Source organism: Garra rufa, chromosome 2, assembly GCF_049309525.1.
Source record: "Garra rufa chromosome 2, GarRuf1.0, whole genome shotgun sequence".
NCBI lineage: Eukaryota > Metazoa > Chordata > Actinopteri > Cypriniformes > Cyprinidae > Garra > Garra rufa.
Window position 1 is genome coordinate 49,583,594 of NC_133362.1, and position 22,136 is coordinate 49,605,729.

The 22,136-nt window shown below is 33.1% G+C and overlaps 1 protein-coding gene across 1 annotated transcript in view; it reads right to left on the reverse strand.

Annotated features, from left to right (window-relative positions):
- Positions 1-2,002: 2,002 nt before the first annotated feature.
- Positions 2,003-22,136, reverse strand: part of LOC141325972 (disks large homolog 5-like) — a 51,485-nt gene continuing 31,351 nt past the window's right edge. Inside the window, exons 3-10 of the mRNA XM_073834689.1 lie at positions 18,385-18,547; positions 16,562-16,705; positions 12,808-12,991; positions 7,002-7,261; positions 5,804-6,116; positions 5,336-5,566; positions 2,228-2,412; positions 2,003-2,132 (exon numbers count right to left, since the gene is read on the reverse strand). Of these exons, the coding sequence (XP_073690790.1) occupies positions 2,003-2,132; positions 2,228-2,412; positions 5,336-5,566; positions 5,804-6,116; positions 7,002-7,261; positions 12,808-12,991; positions 16,562-16,705; positions 18,385-18,547 (1,610 nt within the window). The remainder of the gene's footprint in view (positions 2,133-2,227; positions 2,413-5,335; positions 5,567-5,803; positions 6,117-7,001; positions 7,262-12,807; positions 12,992-16,561; positions 16,706-18,384; positions 18,548-22,136) is intronic.

Sequence of the window (22,136 nt, forward strand, 5' to 3'; positions counted from 1 at the left end):
TTATTACTTATTTATTATAATTATTGTATGTATAAGTTATATGTCATTTAAAAAAATACTAAATGTTATTAATTACTTCATTAATAATAATAATAATAATAACTATTATTATTATTATTATTATAATAATATGCATACTAAAAAGAACATTACTATATTATTTAACATTTATAAGATATAAATAATAATAAATATATAACAATAATAATAACAACAATTATTATTATTATTAGTAGTAGTAGTAGTATATGCATAGTAAAATAATATTGCTTACATTATTAGTACTTGCATTTATAAGATATCGCTGTGAATACAAAATACAATAAATGTTTCATAATGCAAATTTAATTTGTTAAGTTATGTTTATTACATTATTACCTCATTTATTACTACTATAATTACACTTTTATTATAGATGCATTTTTCCTTCATTTTTTAAATTGTAATAAGTATATAATAATAATAGTTATTAGTAGTAGTAGTAGTAGTAGTATTATATGCATACTAAAAACAATATTACTTACATTATTAAAAAAAACATTATTATTATTTGCTTTTATAACATATCACTGTGAATACAAAATACAATTATTACCTCATTTATTATTATTATTATTATTATCATTAATATTATTATAACATTAAGTTATTATAGATGCTGTTTGCTTCATTTGTAAGTGTTATTTATTTATTAAGGAGATTATATATATATATATATATATATATATATATATATATATATATATATATATATATTTTTTTTTATATATATATATATATTTTTTTTTTATTTTATTATTATTATTATTAATATTGTTGTTATTATTATTATTATTATTATTATTACTACATGCATACTAAAAATAATATTGTTACTTACATTAGTATTATTTGCATTTATAAGATATCAATGTGAATACAAAATACAATAAAAGTTTGATAATGTAAATTTAAATTGTTATGTTTATTACATTACCTCATTTATTAGTAGTATTATTTGTATTATTATTGCATTTACAAGTTGTTATAGATGCAATAAAAAACTTTTTTTTATTACTCCATTAATAATAATAATAAAACATTATTATTACTTGCACTTATAAGATATTACTGTGAATACAAAATAAAGTTATATTACATTATTACCTAATTTATCATTATTGTTATTATTATTATTATTATAACAACATTTACAAGTTATTACAGATGCCATTAAAAACAATATATTTTTAACTGTTATTTATTACTCTACTACTACTACTACTACTACTACTACTACTACTAATAATAATAATAATTATTATTATTATTATTTATTATTATTATTATTATTATTATTATTATTATTATAACTGTTATTTTTATTATTAATATTATGTGCATACTAAAAATATTACATTATTATTACTTCCATGTATATATATCACTGTGAATACAAAATAAAATAAATGTTACATAATGTAAATTTAAGGGAAGACACTTCAGGCAAATTTTTTGTACTAGAAATGTATGCAAATTAGCGCATATTTCATTAAATAACGCCTCATTTGCATATTTAACCTAACATCTTAGAAAACTTGTAATACAAAGAACATTTGCAATTATCAATGCAATTAATCAACTGGGTAAGTAAGGTGATAACTATTAGTTATTTTTTTTACCCTATTGACCTGCGGTGTCTCGCCTTAGTTAAGGTATTCATTTTATTACATTATTACCTTGTTTATTACTATTATCATTATTATTAACAGCATTTACAAGTTATTATGGCTGCAAACTTACATAAGACAAAGTTATTTTTAAAATGGCAAAGCCACATAGCACTGACTAAATAATAAATTATTTTAGGACTCTGGATTGGATTGTTTGACCCTTTGTGAAAATAAAATTTTGAAACCTAAAGGTCAGTTTTAAATGTAATGAAACACCCCATATTATCTGTATATTATACAACAACTGACTGTCAGATTGCCAGAGAAGCAGGACTAAAAAAAAAAAGTGTTTACTTGAGCTCTTTAAGTTCCCTGGCTGCATCGTTCCGCTGTTTCCTCATGTCGTCAAGGTTACGCAGGGCATCGGCCAGATCGCTGACGGCACGGTCTCTCTCTCTGCGCAGATTATCACACAAAGTCCTGCCAAAAACAAACAAAGACACACTCACGCATCAGCATCAGCAGTTGCATATCATTAAACTACTAAACTGATTAATTTCAGTGGCAAATGTTACCGTATGCTCTCTCTCTCAGCAACAATCTTGTCTCTTTCCTGAAAGGCCCAGTCTCTGCGACACTTGGCCACCTCGGCCTCCTGCATGGCCTCCTTCAGTTCCTGGGACATGGCCTCACACTGTTTCCTCAACACGTCAATCTCCTTATTGGCACGCTCCATGTCCAGAGTGGCCGAGTCTTGTTTCTGTAGCAAAAACATTCATGTTTGCAGGAGATTTCATCACCAAAATATGATTTTAAGACTTAAATGAAGACATATCAGTGCAATTAGTTAAATTAACTTCACCGGGAGGTGAGAATATCAGCTTTGAGGTTTACGGCTACCCTAGAGCTGTTAGAGACCTCTAGTGGACTCTAGCGGCACTGTGGCTTCAAGCTGACTGAATCTGAACTAAATCTGCTTTGGGGTTATTTTCTACTAGAATAATTCAATGGCTCACAGCTTATGAGATTTTTGTGGTTTGTAGTGTTTGTTTGCGTGTGATGACTGGTGTGAGACATCAAGACAGGCAGGGACAAAAGGTAAGGATACAATGCTTTGAGATTTAACCTGAGATTTATCTCACAAACGGTCCCTTTGACATTTTTGCTCAAAGAACAGCAGATAACTGCAGTGACAGAGGAGCAGCTGATAAATATCTTCGATAAAAACTGAATAATAAATGGCAAAATACAATACAATACAAAAAATATTACTTTTGAGGCATGGTTCAGCAGAAGCACACACATTGTCTTGAGTCACGGTAGTCTGAATCTACTGCATAAACTATTAGAAAGGTTTTTATATTTAAAGAGTTGAAAATAACGGTGTTGTATAGTTTTGAAGTCGCTTATGCTCACCAAGGATGCATTTAAAATACAGTAAAAATAGCAAAATTGTGAAATATTATTACAATTGATAAAAACTGTTCTTTAATTGAATACATTTTAAAATGTAATTTATTTCTGTAATGCAAAGCTCAATTTTCAGCATTACTCCAGTCTTCAGTGTCACATGATCCTTCAGAAAGGACTTTAATACACGGAGAAAACAGTTGTGCTGCTTCAATATTTTGTGAAAAACCTCACGATACGAATATTGCAATATAAAGTCCACAATACAATATTTATTGCGATTTAAAAAAAACAATAATTGAGAAGAAATTAACATTTTGTACGTTTTAAAGTTAAATTATTATTATTATTAATTATTATTATTATCTAATGCACTTTGAGAGTTCAAAATTAAGAGTGCCAACCCATGACTAACGCTTAACTAAGAAAACTGTTTCAGTGTAAATTACATTCACACTGGTGTTTTATGAAGTCAAACAAATTAGAATATAATAATAACAACAACAACAATGACATTAATAGCCATATATTGTAAAACAATTGTACTTTAAAATAAATTGTAATGTAATATTTCATATGTATATTATTTTTGCTTTACATTACATTAGGGATTAGATCTTTTATTTTGAAGGAAAACTTCAGCTTCAACGAAAACAGGCTTACAAAACGAGTCTCACTAAAAATCTAGTGAAATGCTGTCAAACCTTTTATGTTGGAATAAGTAGTTAGTTTAAAAACTACACCTTTTGCCCAAAGACCCACTGTTTCATATCGTCAATATCGTAACTGATAATGAAGATTGTGAATATTCCTGATTTTGGAACATTTGTGTCTTCAAGCCATTAATATTTTTTATTCTTCTTTATCATTGTTCTACGCTTGATCCTTTTATTTTCGTAGTGCATTGTAGACAAGAATTAAGCACTTGCATTAGAAATGTTAAAACCACTTTCCTTAACTAACAGCACTGACGAGATAAAGTGAAATGGCTGGTAAAACTTAACTACCCGATAAATGAACAGATGCAGCTCATACATCTTTTTGCAGACACTCAATTATTGAGCATTTTCTCCACAACCCAGACAAGCTCTGTCAAATTAGCTTTGCAGAGTGCAGGATCTTATTCCTTTTACCCAAAATATATTCATGACATTTTCATGTATTAAAGATTAGGTTTTAAAAAAAAAAAAGAGCATCTCTTAAAGGTTGCACACACTAAGGGCAATTTCTGGACTGTTGAAACATTAAAGAAGTTCACTTCGAGAACAAAAATATACAGATAATTTACTTACCGCCTTGCCATCCAAAATGTTCATGTCTTTCTTTCTTCAGTCGTAAAGAAATTATGTTTTTTGAGGAAAACATGTCAGGATTTCTCTCTATATAGTGGACTTCTATGGTGCCCACGAGTTTGAACTTCCAAAATGCAGTTTAAATGCAGCTTCAAATGGCTCTAAATGATCCCAGCCAAGAAAGAAGGGTCTTACTTAGCAAAACGATTGACATTTTTAACCTCAAATGCTCATCTTGTCTAGCTCTGCGCATACTCAGTTCAAGACAGTTAGAGTATGTTGAAAAACTCTCATCTCATTTTCTCCTCCAACTTCAAAATCGTCCTACTTCGCTGTTCTAGCTTTTTTTTGTAAATGGAGTTTGATCTTCTTTGACAGTTCACTTTGTAAACGCTGGGTTGGTTCTTCTGCAGCGATGTAGGATGATTGTTTGACATACCAGAATACACAGTGCACGCAGAGCTAGACAAGATGAGCATTTGAGGTTAAAAAGTATATAAATTGTCAATTTATTTTAATTATGTTTCAGTAGATAAGACCCTTCTTCCTCGACTGGGATCGTTTAGAGCCCTTTGAAACTGCATTTAAACTGCAGTTTGGAAATTCAAGCTCATGGGCACCATAGAAGTCCACTATATGGAGAGAAATCCTGAAATGCTTGCCTCAAAAAAAACATCTTTAACGACTGAAGAAAGAAAGATCTTGAATGACAAGGGGGTAAGTAAATTATCTGTACATTTTTGCTCTGGAAGAGAACTTCTCCTTTAAGACACTGAGTAGAACGGCATAACTAAAAATGAGTTACTTTACTTAAAACATTTCCATTACTCGTTATATTACTCCATATATTACTTTAGCAGGCCTGGAAAATTCCAAAACGTCTACCACAGAATTTTTTTTCCACAGAAGCATTAGAATATGAAATATGCATTTAATAATGTCATTAATGTAAGCAGATATAGCATCCCAGACTGTAAGCACCTGTCTGGCCTGGTAGTATTCCCGCAGTAACTGGTCTCTCTGGATGATGGCTTCGGTTCTCTCTTTCCTGGCCACATCTCTTTCCTCCCGCACAGTCTCGATGTCTTTACAGGCCTGACTCAGCTCTTTCTGGGCCTCCGCTTTGTCCTTCACTTCATGGCAGTATTTTTCCAGCAGCTCGTTTCTCTCACAGATGGCACGGTCTCGATCCACCAGCGATGAATTTAGCTCCTACAAAAAGACACAGACGTCAGCGACAGTTATACGCTATTGATTTAAAGTGCTTTTTCAAAACACCAGTGGCTGCCTAGCACAAACTTGGCAACAAAAAGCTGATTTACTGATCAGAGAGCACCTTAATCTTAAATACCGTATTTATCGGCAGTGATACAGTGAGTTTCCCCAAATCACAGATGAGAGCAACAATGTTGCATAGATATCTGATATCTTTTATTAGGCATGTGTTACCTGTCTGAGTGCTTCTAGTTCCTCACTGGCCACCATTCTCTCAGAGGAGGTGTTTTTGAGCCGGGCCTCTGCCGCCTCCAGCCCCGTCTGCAGTTTGTCTACCTCTTTAATGACCTGGTCCCTCTCGCTCATGATCAGCCTGTATTCATTAAACACAGAATCCCGCTCTTCCTTGTACTTTTCTGCATCCTTGACCGCCTTCAGCTGGAAGTTCTTGTAGCGCGTCACCTCTGACTGTAGTCTCTCCATCTCTCTCTGCAGCTCTTTGTTCTGGGCTGAGGCTTTATTCAGCTCCTGCTGCACCGAGTCAAACCTGATGGGTTTCAAATCAAAAATGTCAATTAATTATAAAATAGATATAGATATAAAATAATTTGGTGGGTCGGAGTATCACTGTTCATTGATGAACTCAATCGAAAGACTGGCAATTGACTGTACTGGCCAATCAGAAGTCAGGACCATAATTATCTGTAGTTTATTTTATTTATGTAAGTCTGTTATTCACAACTAAATATTTAGGCAAAGTTGATTATGCTTTCAGCTCAGTTTAACATATTTTAGTATTTTACCATATTTTAATCCAAAAAAAGCACAACTTTTACACATCCTTCAAGAAGTTTGTGAATTTATTAAAATTTTAGGCAAATTTATTTATACTTTCAGCTCTGTTTAACATATTTTAATCTATTTTGTACTTTTGGCCTTCTCGGGACAGAAAATGCAAAAAAGGCTGCAGATTGTGTTTTTAATGTGACTGTAATGTTAAAGGGATAGTTCCCGAAAAAATGAAAATTCTGTCATTAATTACTCACCCTTTCAACAGAAATTGTTGAATAAAGTAATTTTTGTTTTCTTTGCACACAAAAATTATTCTCATAGCTTCGTAACATTATGGCTGAACCACTGATGTCAAACGGACTGTTTTAATGATGTCCTTACTTGAATGTGTCAGTTGCGTTGCTTTCTTTGCAGGGTCAGAAAGCTCTCGGATTTCATCAAAAATATCTTAATTTGTGTTCTAAAGATAAACAAAGGTCTTACAGGGTTGTAATGACATGAGGGTGAGTAATTACTGACAGAACTTTCATTTTTGGGTGAACTCTCCCTTTAAAAGGTTGATGTACAAGCTTTAAATTTATTCAAAGAGTGTCATGCAACACTTGAACCACATAATTAAGACAACTGATGCTGCTCGTACCGTCTCATAGATGTAGACCACTGCTGTTGATACTGGATGGCCGTGTCGCGCTGTTTCAGCAGAGCGTCGATTTGTTTTTGCAAGCGCCTGTTCTCCTCCTCCACCTGCTCCAGTCGACTCAGATCTGTGTTGTGACTGGCGACCTTGTCACTGTATCGTTTGCTCAAGACGTCGTATTCCTTCTTTACCCCTTCCAGCTTATCCATGGCTGTATCGTAGAGTTTGTTCAAAACTTCTGAGGACCCATTCTCCCTGATTACCTGTATCAAAATGTCTTTCATTAAACTGATTTACTCTGTGGTGTCAAAGATACAAACAAAAACCTGATAACCTGTGTGGAAAAAAGGCTTTACTGTGTGTTAAGAAAAAAAGAACTGATAACCTGTGTTAAAAAAAAGTATTTCTTTAACCTGATTTACTGTGTGGTGTCAAAGAAACAAAAAAAACAAAACAAAACCCTGATAACCTGTGTGGAAAAAAAGCTTTAAAAGAACCTGATTTACTGTGTTGTGGAAACAAAACAAAACCCTAATAAGCTGTTGAAAACAAAGCCAAAACCACGATCACTCGTGTTGAAACAGCTTTAAAGAACTTCATTTACTGTGTAGTGGAAACAAAATGAAACAAAACAAGACAAAAACAAAACCCTAATAAGCTGCTGAAAACAAAAACAAAGCCAAAACCACGATCACTAATGTTGAAAACAGCTTTAAAGAACCTGATTTACTGTGTGGTGGAAACAAAATAAAACTAAACAAAAAAACAAAACAAAACAAAAAACCCTAATAAGCTGCTGAAAACAAAAACAAAGCCATAACCCATGTTGAAAACAGCTTTAATGAACCTGACGTACTGTGTGTTGGAAACAAAATGAAACAAAATAAAAACAAACAAAAAACCTTAACAAGCTGTTAAAAACAAAAAAAAAAGCTAAAACAAAACCATAATTACCAGTGTTGAAAACAGCTTTAATGAACCTGATTTACTGTGCAGTGGAAACAAAATGAAACAAAAAGAGACAAAAACAAAACCCTAATAAGCTGCTGAAAACAAAAACAAAGCCAAAACCACGATCACTAATGTTGAAAACAGCTTTAAAGAACCTGATTTACTGTGTGGTGGAAACAAAATAAAACTAAACAAAAAAACAAAACAAAACAAAAAACCCTAATAAGCTGCTGAAAACAAAAACAAAGCCATAACCCATGTTGAAAACAGCTTTAATGAACCTGACGTACTGTGTGTTGGAAACAAAATGAAACAAAATAAAAACAAACAAAAAACCTTAACAAGCTGTTAAAAACAAAAAAAAAAGCTAAAACAAAACCATAATTACCAGTGTTGAAAACAGCTTTAATGAACCTGATTTACTGTGCAGTGGAAACAAAATGAAACAAAAAGAGACAAAAACAAAACAAAAAACTAATAAGTTGTTGAAAATAAAAACAAAGCCAACCAAAACCATGATTACCCCTGTTAAAAACAGCTTTAATAAACCTGATTTACTGTGTGGTGGAAACAAAATAAAAACAAAACGAGACAAAAACAAAACAAACAAAAAAACTAATAAGTTTTTGAAAATAAAAACAAAGCCATCAAAAACCATGATTACCCCTGTTAAAAACAGCTTTAAAGAACCTGATTTACTGTGTTGTGGGAACAAAATAAAACAAAACAAGACAAAAACAAAACAAACAAACAAACAAAAAAACTAAGTTGTTAAAAATAAAAACAAAGCCAACCAAAACCATGATTACCCCTGTTAAAAACAGCTTTAATGAACCTGATTTACTGTGCAGTGGAAACAAAATGAAACAAAAAGAGACAAAAACAAAACAAAACCCTAATAAGCTGCTGAAAACAAAAACAAAGCCAAAACCACGATCACTAATGTTGAAAACAGCTTTAAAGAACCTGATTTACTGTGTGGTGGAAACAAAATAAAACTAAACAAAAAAACAAAACAAAACAAAAAACCCTAATAAGCTGCTGAAAACAAAAACAAAGCCATAACCCATGTTGAAAACAGCTTTAATGAACCTGACGTACTGTGTGTTGGAAACAAAATGAAACAAAATAAAAACAAACAAAAAACCTTAACAAGCTGTTAAAAACAAAAAAAAAAGCTAAAACAAAACCATAATTACCAGTGTTGAAAACAGCTTTAATGAACCTGATTTACTGTGCAGTGGAAACAAAATGAAACAAAAAGAGACAAAAACAAAACAAAAAACTAATAAGTTGTTGAAAATAAAAACAAAGCCAACCAAAACCATGATTACCCCTGTTAAAAACAGCTTTAATAAACCTGATTTACTGTGTGGTGGAAACAAAATAAAAACAAAACGAGACAAAAACAAAACAAACAAAAAAACTAATAAGTTTTTGAAAATAAAAACAAAGCCATCAAAAACCATGATTACCCCTGTTAAAAACAGCTTTAAAGAACCTGATTTACTGTGTTGTGGGAACAAAATAAAACAAAACAAGACAAAAACAAAACAAACAAACAAACAAAAAAACTAAGTTGTTAAAAATAAAAACAAAGCCAACCAAAACCATGATTACCCCTGTTAAAAACAGCTTTAATGAACCTGATTTACTGTGCAGTGGAAACAAAATGAAACAAAAAGAGACAAAAACAAAACAAAAAACTAATAAGTTGTTGAAAATAAAAACAAAGCCAACCAAAACCATGATTACCCCTGTTAAAAACAGCTTTAATAAACCTGATTTACTGTGTTGTGGGAACAAAATAAAACAAAACAAGACAAAAACAAAACAAACAAACAAACAAAAAAACTAAGTTGTTAAAAATAAAAACAAAGCCAACCAAAACCATGATTACCCCTGTTAAAAAAAGCTTTAATGAACCTGATTTACTTTGTGGTGGAAACAAAATAAAACAAAATGAGACAAAAATAAAAACAAACAAACAAACTAATAAGTTGCTGAAAAAAAAAAAAATCACCCGTGTTGAAAACAGCTTTAATGAACCTGATTAACGGTGCGTTGGAAACAAAATGAGACAAAGCAAAACAAAACCTGATTACAAACAGTTTTACCAAACCTGATTTACTGTGTGGTGTCAAAGAAAAAAAAAACTATTTTGAAACCACTAACTCAAAAAAAGGTTTAACAATGGCCAGTCCTAAAGATATTAGTTGTGCAAAAATGTTGCATTAATAAAGAATTATACTGATGTGTGATCCTGTTTTCCAGTGGTTTTAAATGTGGCTCATCATACACTTCAGTCTGGACTATCACTGTTATAAATTTGCTTTCATCACCTTTTACAATGCAAACACCAGAGGGCGATCATGAGTCTATGTAAAATCTCATGTACTTGCATGCAAAACGCTGTCACTGCACTTACACACAAAAACGCAACACTGCATCCAGCATTAAACAAACAGCATTAAGTCCACTTGTTTTGCAAAAACACTGACCTATTAGGACACTATATGTCCTAATGAAATAATCGAAGGCAATTCCCCATCCAGGCAATAAAACCACACATCAGTGGCTCCTGACCAAGCCACAGTGGGATTTCACACGCTGAGTGATTGGCATCTGTATCTAACTCTTCTCTAGGCCATGTAATCAGTGCTTAGAGTATTGACTAACTGCAAAAGCTTCTGTCCTTTTCCATCAGTCAGCAAGCACTTGCCCTTCCAGTCTGACCTTTTTCAAGCAGGCGGTGTGTTTTGTGCAGCCAGTGGGCAGCGTAGGCATTGCTGACAGGTCAAAACACGGTTCAATCTGAGCACTACAGTACAGATCCAGTGGCACGCCTGATCTGACCTCTCTGCGACAATTAAGAGCGTTTCAGACACACAAGCAGGAGCTATAGCTATCCTAATGCTTTAAACCTTTCCATTTGTGTTCGAGGGTTTAATCCAGATAAATCAATCCGACAGGAAAAGGCTCATTCCTTCATAGTAGCTGCAGTGAGCAGACAGTGTGTTGACAAGGTGGCATCTGACTGAATAATCTCCTGTCCCCTGTCTTCCGATTTATGTCAAGGTCAGATTTGGTTGCACTACTATGGGATGCCCAGCCTCCGGATTTACAACATAAACGCTGCTGTTCATGATGCAACAGACACACTAATCCCACAACAGTCTGCGCTGCAGGGGAATGACAAAATCTGCAATTTAATTAACCATCCCTCAAGCTTCCTGAAAAAAAAATCAGGGAATCAGGGATCAATTTTGGCAGGCTAACGTCACCTTCTGGCTGATGGCAGTACCATTAGGCCTCTTTCACACTGCAAGCGTAAGAAGCGCATATGTATTTTGGTGCCCGTATTAACAGGTTACATTCACACTGTGTGTATAAAAAGCGGTTCTGCGATTTCAGCACTGAGCCCATTTTTGCTGCTTGTAGCTCACTCAACTAGCAGACGGAAGAGAAGAAATTGTTGAATAAAGTTGTTATTTTTGTGTTTGCACACAAAAAAGTATTCTCATAGCTTTATAACATTACGGTTGAACCACTGATGTCACATGAACTATTTCATCAATGTCCTTACTACCTTTCTTGCCTTAAATGTGGTAGTTGTGTTGCTGTCTATGTAGGGTCCTTCCACTCCTCTATAATGACATCACAGTGCTGCTGGATGTTAGACACATGGTGCTTCTCCACCTTCCGCTTGAGGATGCTCCAAAGATACTCAATAGGGTTCAGGTCTGGAGGCATACTTGGCCACCCCATCACCTTCACCTTTAGCTTCCTCAGCAAGGCAGTTGTCATCTTGGTGGTGTGTTTGGGATTGTTATAATGTTGGAAAACTGCCGTTCGGCCTAGTTTCTGGAGGGCATCATGTTCTGCTTCAGAATGTACAGTACCTAATGGAATCCATGTTTCCCTCAATAAACTGCAGCTCTCCAGTACCAGCAGCACTCATGCAGCCCCAGACCATGATGCATGACTGTCGGCAAGACACATTTTCTTGGTACTCCTCATCAGGGCATCACCACACATGCTGGACACCATCTGAGCCAAACAAGTTTATCTTATAGTCTCATAAGACCACAGGACATGGTTCCAGTGATTCATGCTCTTGGTTGTCTTCAGCAAACTATTTGCAGGCTTTCTTGTGAACCAGCTTCAGATGAGACAAGATGACTTGTTGCAGTGTGCAGCGTATGGTCTTAGCACTGACAAGCTGACTTTCTACTTCTGCAACCTCTAAAACAATGCTAGCAGCACTCATGCATCTGTTTTTTGAAGCCATGTTCTGCATCTGACGCACAGAACGAGTGCTCAACTTTGTTGATCGACTCTTGCAAGGCCTGTTTGCGAATGGGACCCATCTTGGAAAACCTCTGCATGACCCTGATCACTGTAGTGTAACTCGGTTTCAGTGTGCTACTGAACCTCTAATAGCCTTGGCCATCTTTGTGGAGAGAAACAATTCTAATTCTCAAATCCTCAGAGAGTTCTTTGCCATGAGATGCCATGTTGAACATCCAGTGGTCAGTATGAGAGAATTGTACTTAAAGCACCTAATTTTAACTGCTCTAATACAAGATACACAACTTTGTATGGTCCTGTCATGCAGAACAAAACAAACACGATGAATAGGACATGTGGCTTTGCATGGTTAAACAACATACTGCTGTTATCACTTAGGGTGTTCTCACTTTTGTTGGCAGCTATTTTGACAATAATGGCTGTATGTTGAGTAATTTTCAGGACAGCAAATCTATACTGCTATACTACTATGGTGTCTCATTTACGCACTGTTTTGCATGTGTGAAATCTACCTTAAGTGTCTCTAGAGTGTGTGTCCAACCCATACCTGTTGTTGCTGTAGTCTCATGTCGGCCACCTCTCTCTGATCTTCAGAGTGAAGTCTCCTGAGCTCCTCACAGCTCTGTTTCAGATGGTTGTGTTCCCGAACCAGCTTGCCGTTTTCTCTTTTCAAAACCTCTAGTTCCTCCTTAAGCTGAGACTGTTCGCTTAGGAGGCGACTATGCTGTATGCTGAAATATAAACATAAAACAAACAAACAAATGGGCTACTTATATTGCAACCACATGAGAATCTGGATGACACTTCACTTGTGCGATCTAGGTAATGTTTCACTTTTATGACTGTTACAGCCAGATCTCTTTTTAAAAACAATAAAGAATCATTAAAACCCTGCCCTACAGGGCACTGACCTAGAGTGGCAACTCTATATTAGTTACTACACAGTGACTCTGTTCCAAATTCTAGTAGGCCGTTTACACAGGAAGAATTTTATGGCATTGTATGCATGCTTACAAACATAAGCAACATGATCGTTATTCTACGATCACAAGTTCCCTTCCAAGAAAATGCAATCCCATAAACTCCATCCAAGACGGCCAGCAAAATTGTCCAATTGTCAAGTAACTATTTTACACAATATTAGTGTGGTTTGTTTTATGCTTATTGTAAAATAAAATAAAATAAAATAAAAATAATTCTTAGATAGCATCATACATGCACTATATTGTCAGCATTCTGTATATAATGCTTATTAGGAGATAAAATAAAGTAAAATAATAAATAAAATAAAAAAAATTCTTAGCATCATACATACCCTACATTTTTAGCATTTTGTATTTTATGCTTATTAGGAGATAAAATAAAGTAAAATAATAAATTAAATTAAATTAAAACAAAACAAAACAAAATTAATTATTCTTAGCATCATACATATGTTCAGCATTTTTTATTTTATGATTATTAGGAGATAAAATAAAGTAAAATAATAAATTAAATACATTTTTAGATAGCATCATACCCTGCATTTTCAGCATTTTGTATTTAATTATTTTAGGACATAAAATAAAGTAAAATAATAAATTAAATTAAATTAAATTACAATTAAATTATTCTTAGCATCATACATACGTTTTTATTTTATGCTTATTAGGAGATAAAATAAACTAAAATATTAAATAAAATACAATACATTTTTAGATAGTATCATACATACACTACATTTACTAAATTTAATTTAATTAAAAATAATTAAAATAAAATTATTTTTCTTCGCATCATACATACTTTCAGCATTTTTTATTTTATGATTATTAGACGATAAAATAAATTACACTAAAACTAAATAATTCTTAGATAGCATCATATATACCCTAAATTTTCAGCATTTTGTATTTTATGCTTATTAGGAGATAAAATTAAGCAAAATAATAAAATAAAAAAATATATGAAAAAATAATAATAATTAGCATCATACATACCTCGCGCAGAGAGTGCAATCTTACAATGCATTGCAACAAATTCCATCCAATAATACATACTATTTTAATCCTATTTAAAATGAACTATTGTACCCAAAATTAGTGTGTTTTGTATTTTATGCTTAGAGTATAAATAAATAAAAAATTTGAGCATTTAATATTTTATGCTTATAAGTAGATAAAGTTAAGTAAAATAAAATAATGTACTGTCATTTATACGATGCACAGACTTTATGCTCATGTAGAGCGTTCCAAATTGGTTCAATTTCAGTGTAGACACCAGCATACATGGAGGCTCAAACTGAACAAATGTTTCCATTCTCGAGACAACAGTAACATGCAAGCAGAGAATGGCTATGTGTGTGTGCTGTAATCACACACTGTTAAGGGAATATGGGATTAATCCCTCGTCAACTCAATCTTCATCTCTATGTGGCGGTTCGTGGCCAGCAGACATGGGGACAGGAGGGCATGTATCCTTACATCATAATCAGATTACAGCCACTGCACATCTGTGTATGGATGGACGATATTATGTGGCAAACATGGCTGAGTCAGAGACAATAGAGCAGAACAAACTTCCTTGTGTACACGCTTACATATTGCCAACTGGTTAAGATAACGAAGCTACGTTAAACCAATATCAGGTAAACTGATGACATATGTGACCATGGACCACAAAACCAGTCATAAGGTTACATTTTACAAAACTGAGATGTATACAGCATATGAAAGCTCAATAAATAAGCTTTCTATTGATATATGGTTTGTTAGAATAGGACAATATTTGGCCGAGATACATCTATTTGAATACCTGGAATCCGAAGGTGCAAAAAAATTAAAATACTGAGAAAATCACCTTTAAAGTTGTCTAAATTAAGTTCTTAACAATGCATATTACTAATCAAAAATTACATTTTGATATATTTATAGTAGGAATTTTACAAAAAATCTTCATGGAACATGATCTTTACTTAATTTCCTAATGATTTTTGGCATAAAAGAAAAATCAATAATTTTGACCCATGCTATGTATTTTTGGCTATTGCTACAAATATATCCCAGCGACTTAAGACTGGTTTTGTGGTCCAGGGTCACATATGACAAAGCAGTTTCATAATTACTTCCTCATGGCTGCGTTTTTTTCCATAAGGATTTTTATAGAAAGACACTGAAGGGTAGTTCACATAAAAATAAATTCAGTCATCATTTATTCGCCATCCAAACCTGTCATGATTTTAGTTTTCATTGTGGAAAACAAAAGATGATATTTTAAAAATGACTCTGTGTTGTTCTGGACTCCATTGGAGTTCATTGTATGGGCAAAAACAGTAGAACAGAAGAAAAAAAAATACTTAAAAATATTTTAACATGAGGGTGAGTAAATTATTAATTTGATTTTGTTCATTTTCACATTTTAATTTCTTTTTTTATTACTTAAATGTACACTTTTTATAAAATAAAATAAAATAAATAGATGGCATCATACATACCCTAAATTAGGAAATAAAATAAAATAAAATAAAATAAAATAAGATCATCATACATACCCTACATTTTCAGCATTTTGTATTTAATGCTTATTAGGAGGTAAAGTAAAACAATAAAAAAAAAAAAAATAATAATAATAATAATATTCTTAGATAGCATCATACATACCCCTATATTTTGAACATTTTGTATTTTATGCTTATTAGGAGATAAAAAATAATAATAATAATAAAAAATTGCATCATATATTATCAATTACTGAAACGCTTCACATTAGGTAAATCTAATTCAAATTAACTATTGTACCCAATATTAGCGTGTTTTGTATTTTATGCTAAGTGTATAAAACAAAAAAAAATAGGATTTTGTATTTTATGCTTAAGGAAATGAAGTAAATATAGAATAAAATAAAGCAAAATGAGTAACTATTGACAGAATTTTACAACTGTCTTAATTTTCACATTTTCATTTATTATTTTTATTATTTAAATTTACACTTTTTATTGTAATTTAACTAAATATATTAATTCATTTATTACTGTATCTAATTTTAATGTATTAAATTTTATTGTAATTGTATAATTGTAATTTGAGGTTTGGAATGACGTGAATGATTAAATAACCGGGTGAACTATTCCTCTAGACAACAATAAAACTGCTCCCTAAGTGCATTACGCACATTAATATTGCAACGTGAATTGAGCTGCAGAACAAAGTGCTTCCAACATTTAATAAAGCTATAATTAACCTGTAGATAATGCAAGTGATAATTAAAGACTGCTACAAATGCAGCAGATGGCTCTCGGAGAGACTCGTGGCGCATGTACTCACTGGTAGTAGTCTGCTTCCTTCACGGCTTCCTCGCACCTCTTCAGAGTCTTGGTGTGCTGGTTCTGCAAGGACTGCAGGTCTGCCATGGCCTTCATGCACTGCGTTTTCAGACGCTCGTAGTCATGACCAGGTTTGGAATTTGGCCTTTTGGAGACAAAGAGCAATACATCAGCACTGCGGCCCTCAGTCTGCAAGGGCGGCCCAATGTTAACTGGGATAACAGAGACACTACTGGGCAAAAAGTTTGGAATAATTTAGATTTTTCAGTCTCTTATGCTCACCAAGGCTGCATTTATTTGAACAAAAACACAGTAAATATGTGAAATATTATTCATATTAATAATTAATAAACAATTATTACATTTATTTTCATTTGTTATAATTATATTTAAAAAAATTCTTCTTACATTAAAAAAAAAAAAAAATCAAATAGAAACCAAAATACTGCAGTACTGTATTTATTTTTCGGTCAAAAGTTTACAATCCTCTTTTACAATCTGCAAAATGTTAATTATATTACCTAAATAAGAGAGATCATACAAAATGCATGTTATTATTTATTTAGTACTGACCTGAATAAGATATTTTACATAAAATATGTTTACATATAGTCCACAAGAGAAAATAGTTGAATTTATAAAAATGACAACGTTCAAAAGTTTACATACACTTGATTATTGATACTGTGTTGTTACCTGAATCATCCAAAGCTGTGTTTTTTTTTTTGTTTGTTTGTTTAGTGATGGCTGTTCTTGAATTTCTTGTTTGTCATGAACAGTTAAACTGCCTGCTGTTCTTCAGAAAAATCCTTCAGGTCCCACAATTTTTTTCGTTTCCCAGCATTTTTTGTGTATTTGAACCCTTTCCAACAATGACTGTATGATTTTGAGATCCATCTTTTCGCACTGAGGACAACTGAGGGACTCATATGCAACTATGTTCAAATGCTCACTGATGCTTCAGATGGAAAAATTATGCATTAAGAGCCGGGGTGAAAACTTTTGAACAGAATTGTGTACATTTTTCTTATTTTGTCTGTTTTTTTTTTTATTTAGTAGTATTTAGTTTAGTTTTTTTTTTTCTTCAGACGCTACAGAAGATGTTTCCCAGAAGAAAAAATAAGTTTAAATTTACCCTGATGTTCAAATTCAAAACTTTTCACCCCCCAGCTCTTAATGCATTTCAGCTCTCAGTGAGCATTTGAACCCTCTGTAATAGTTGCATATGAGTCCCTCAGTTGTCCTCAGTGTGATAATATGGATCTCAAAATCATACAGTCATTGTTGGAAAGGGTTTCAAATACACAAAAATGCTGGACAACCAAGAATTTGTAGGACCTAAAGGATTTTTCTGAAGAACAGCAGGCAGTTTAACTGTTCAGGACTCATAAACAGCTGTCACTAAACAAAAAAACACAGCTGTGGATCATTCAGGTAACAACACAGTATTAAGAATCAAGGGGATGTAAACTTTTGAACAGGGTTATTTTTATAAATTCAACTATTATTTTTACTTGTGGGCTATATGTAAACATCTTTTATGTGAAATGTATTATTCAGGTCAGCACTAAATAAACAATAACATGCATTTTGTATAATTCCTCTTATTTTGGTCAAATAATCAACATTTTGCAGATTCTGAAAGGGGGGGGGGGTTGTAAACTTTTGACCTCAACTGTACATGTAGTCCTGGTGAGAAAGAGAAAAAAAAAAATCTTAATTATTCCAAACTTTTGACTGGTAGTGTACATTTGTATCCGAAACTCGTTATAAGTACCTTCAGAGATTAATTAAACCACAGATTTGTATTTTTTTGGTTGGTACCTGCAGTCATCAAACGTGGTGCCAGGTGAGGCTAGAGCCAAGCGCTTGCGAAGTTCATCCCGCTCCCTGGTGACTTGTCTCAGCTGGAACAGGATGGTGTCCAGGTTCTCGCTGACCGGCCGGGTGTCACTGAGTGCAGGTGGAGGTGATGAGGCTTTGGTACCTGCAACAGTGAGCACGTCACCGGAGCACGGACAAGCTCACCCTGCACTAATGCAGGGATACCATCAACACAAACTACCCCAAAAACACAAGTATATCCACGGCTGCTTCAAATGAGCAATCGAATTAGGAATTACATCATATTTTCACATCATAACAGTAAAAATATTATTTAAAAGGTCATATTTTTATAAAAGCTTAAAATATATGTTATAATATAAGGGTTATAAATAAGGGTTAAATGTACATCTGGTCAGTTGTTATTTCAGAATAAACTCCTTAAAAGAGTAGTTCACTTTCAGAACAAAAATGTACAGATAATTTACTCACTCCCTTGTCATCCAAGATGTTCATGACTTTCTTTCTTCAGTCGATAAGAAATTATGTTTCGTGAGGAAAACATTTCAGGATTTCTCTCCATAGGGCTGCACGATATTGGGAAAAAATTACATTGCAATATATTTTTTTCTTGCGATATATATTGCGATGTGTACAAATTCATTTATGTTCATCAGGTTGTTTTGAACTGCTTAAAAATCAAATAATAATTCAAGAATAATTGGGGGTAATTTAAGCATTTTCAAAGAATAAAAAAATGTAAAAGTACAGTATAATCAAAACCCTGAAATAAAATACTTTTTAAAGCTTATTTTGGGTAGTTTCATAAACAGTTTGACTCACCTTATTCACTGTCAATTCAGGCAAATCAAGGCTCTAATATGAAATTAATAATGAATGTTGCTTTTACCCTGATGAAAGGGAAATCAGCTTCTTCCTTTCACGAAAAACATTAAAAGCTTAGCCAAGATGGAGGAACAGCTGATCATAGCTGTTACAGGAATAACATTTTTTAGCAGCAGAGCTACTGCAATCAATTTTTAGTTTTGGAAATCCATTTATCTTTGTTTATTTATCTTTGCTGAAACTTCCGCATCTTTAGGAGAGCGCGGGTCATGGTTGCTTAGCAACGGCAGACGCCACTGGAGCTCAAGTTACAGAGCGCTTTGGAAAGAAGGAGAAAGCGGCGCGCATAGCGTTTTCCACGCGTTTTTAGGCGTGAACGTTTGTGAACGGTCCCTTAAATTCGTAGTGTTTCCGCGAGTTGTGGCAACAACTGCCAGGCACTCCCGACAAAGCACCTGTTTTTGGTCAGCAGCATCCTTTTTGTATCCAAAATACTTCCATATGACCGACGTAGCGTTTCTTTTTGCGACCAAATCTTCCATTTCGGCGCTTTTCTCCCGTCCCGCGCTCATTTCGCCCCATGCAGAGACTGCATGCATGAAGTAGGTGAAGCAACGTGTGCATTGTAGTTTTTAAAGAACCCTTATACATGAGTTAATTACTTTATTTTAGACAAATATAGATCCGTGAATAGAAAGTTTAGAAATATAGAAAGTACATTTTTAAATCAGACACACATAAAAAAAATTTTGCCCTGCATCGTGACTGCCACGATGTGACTATCGCGCATGCGTACATCGCGATGACGATGCTGAAACAATCTATCGTGCAGCCCTACTCCATATAATGGACTTCAATGACGCCCCCAAGTTTGAACTTCCAAAATGCAGTTTAAAAGCAGCTTCAAAAATCTTTTGCTCTGAAGGGAAATTGATTTTTATTGCTAACTTATAAACTTTTATAGACAGACCTACTGTGAGCTTAGTGGTTGTTAACTGCTAGTATATGGTTTTGTTGAAGGTACCTGCTCACATTATTTGACCTTGTTTTAAATAATCGTGTTTAACAGTGAAATCCCTGCTGAAAAATAACATTGCCCATGATGCTGTGAAGAAAATTCCACCAATCAGAGAGTAGCAGCAGTCAAATCACGGCAAATGAGCACTGAGCCTTCAAAAAGCTTTGAGAATTTAAATATGTTCCAGGAGATTCTATTCAATTCACAACTGAATTGAATCTTCTGGAAGTGCTTATGATAAAGTTACATGGCAGATGCAAATATTGGGTAAAATGGTCCATTTTAATGAAATGTAATTATTTTAAGTGTGGATTTTGCAGTATTGAATCAATCAGATTTATCAGATGATGCCTTATAATACAGCCTTCAAAGGCAGCTCTTCAGGTTTTAGACAGTCTTACCGTAGTATTATTTATATACTACTATAGTATTACAGTATATATTGATATGTTCAAGTAGATTTTATTTCTATATGTGACCCTGGACCACAAAACCAGTCTTAAGTCGCTGGGGTATATTTGTAGCAATAGCCAAAAATACATTGTATGGGTCAAAATTTTAGATTTTTCTTTTATGCCAAAAATCATTAAGAAATTAAGTAAAGTTCATGTTTCATGAAGATTTTTTGTAAAATTCCTACTGTAAACATATCAAAATGTAATTTTTGATTTGTAATATGCATTGTTAAGAACCTAATTTGGAGAACTTTAAAGGTGATTTTCTCAGTCTTTTAGATTTTTTTGCATCCTCAGATTTCTGATTTCAAATAGATGTATCTCAGCCAAATATTGTCCTATCCTAACAAACCATACATCAATAGAAAGCTTATTTATCGAGCTTTCATATGACGTATAAATCTCAGTTTTGTCAAATTTAACCTTATGACTGGTTTTGTGGTCCAGGGTCACATATTTCAATTTTCATTTAAATTTTTATTTAGGTTTTAGTTATTTTTTTATGAACTTTTATATGAGAGTATATTAAATTTGATTGTGAACAACTTGTTTTTATATACTTTAGTTTAGTATTTAGTATTAGTTTTAGTGATTTTAGCACTTGAACTTCTAATTTTCATTTAAGCTTAAATTTTTTATCTAATATTTGACTCAGCTTTATTTAAATTATCTAAATAAATAAAAATTCAGTCTAATAGTTAATAGTTTAAGTTAACAAGAACAACACTGGTTTTAAACTAAGAACTAATATGACTACAACCCATACAAAAACAGGCCAACAAAAACTAAATCTGAGCACAAAAAAAGCTGCATAAATACTCATACGTGGAAAAATGTGAAAACGCTTGAGGTCACAACGGCAGACATTCTGAGCACTTTATGTAAATGATGATCTTTTGGGGATGAGCGGCAACTAAAATTCCACCATAATCTTTCGGTCTTGGACAATCTGCTGCAGCTATTCAGAGAATGAATTCATCTTTATGCAATAACAAAGAGGATAATCTCCATTACAGATAAAAGCAGGCCAGAAACCATAGTATTTGTCAAGATGTCATTTCATTGTCTATCTAGGGATTTATTAAAGAAGGTTAACATGAGACTTCTTGGTAAACACAATTTTTTTTTTTTTTAAATGGTAAAATTCCCAGATACTTCCAGCTTGTGAGAATCCTCAATTTGGCACAAATATTAAAATTTGCTATGTAAAATTTTTAAATGATTTTATGAAAGTCTCAAGTTTTATACAAATAAAAGTGAACTGTAAAAAGAGAAATTGGTGCAATAATTGTAATAAAATGTTTGTTTCGGAGGTCAGATTGATTTTTTAACTCTGAAATTAAAGGGACAGTTCACCCAAAAATTCATGAAATATGTGAGTAAGCAAACAGTTGATGGCAGCCATTGACTTCCACAGTATGAAAGATAATATT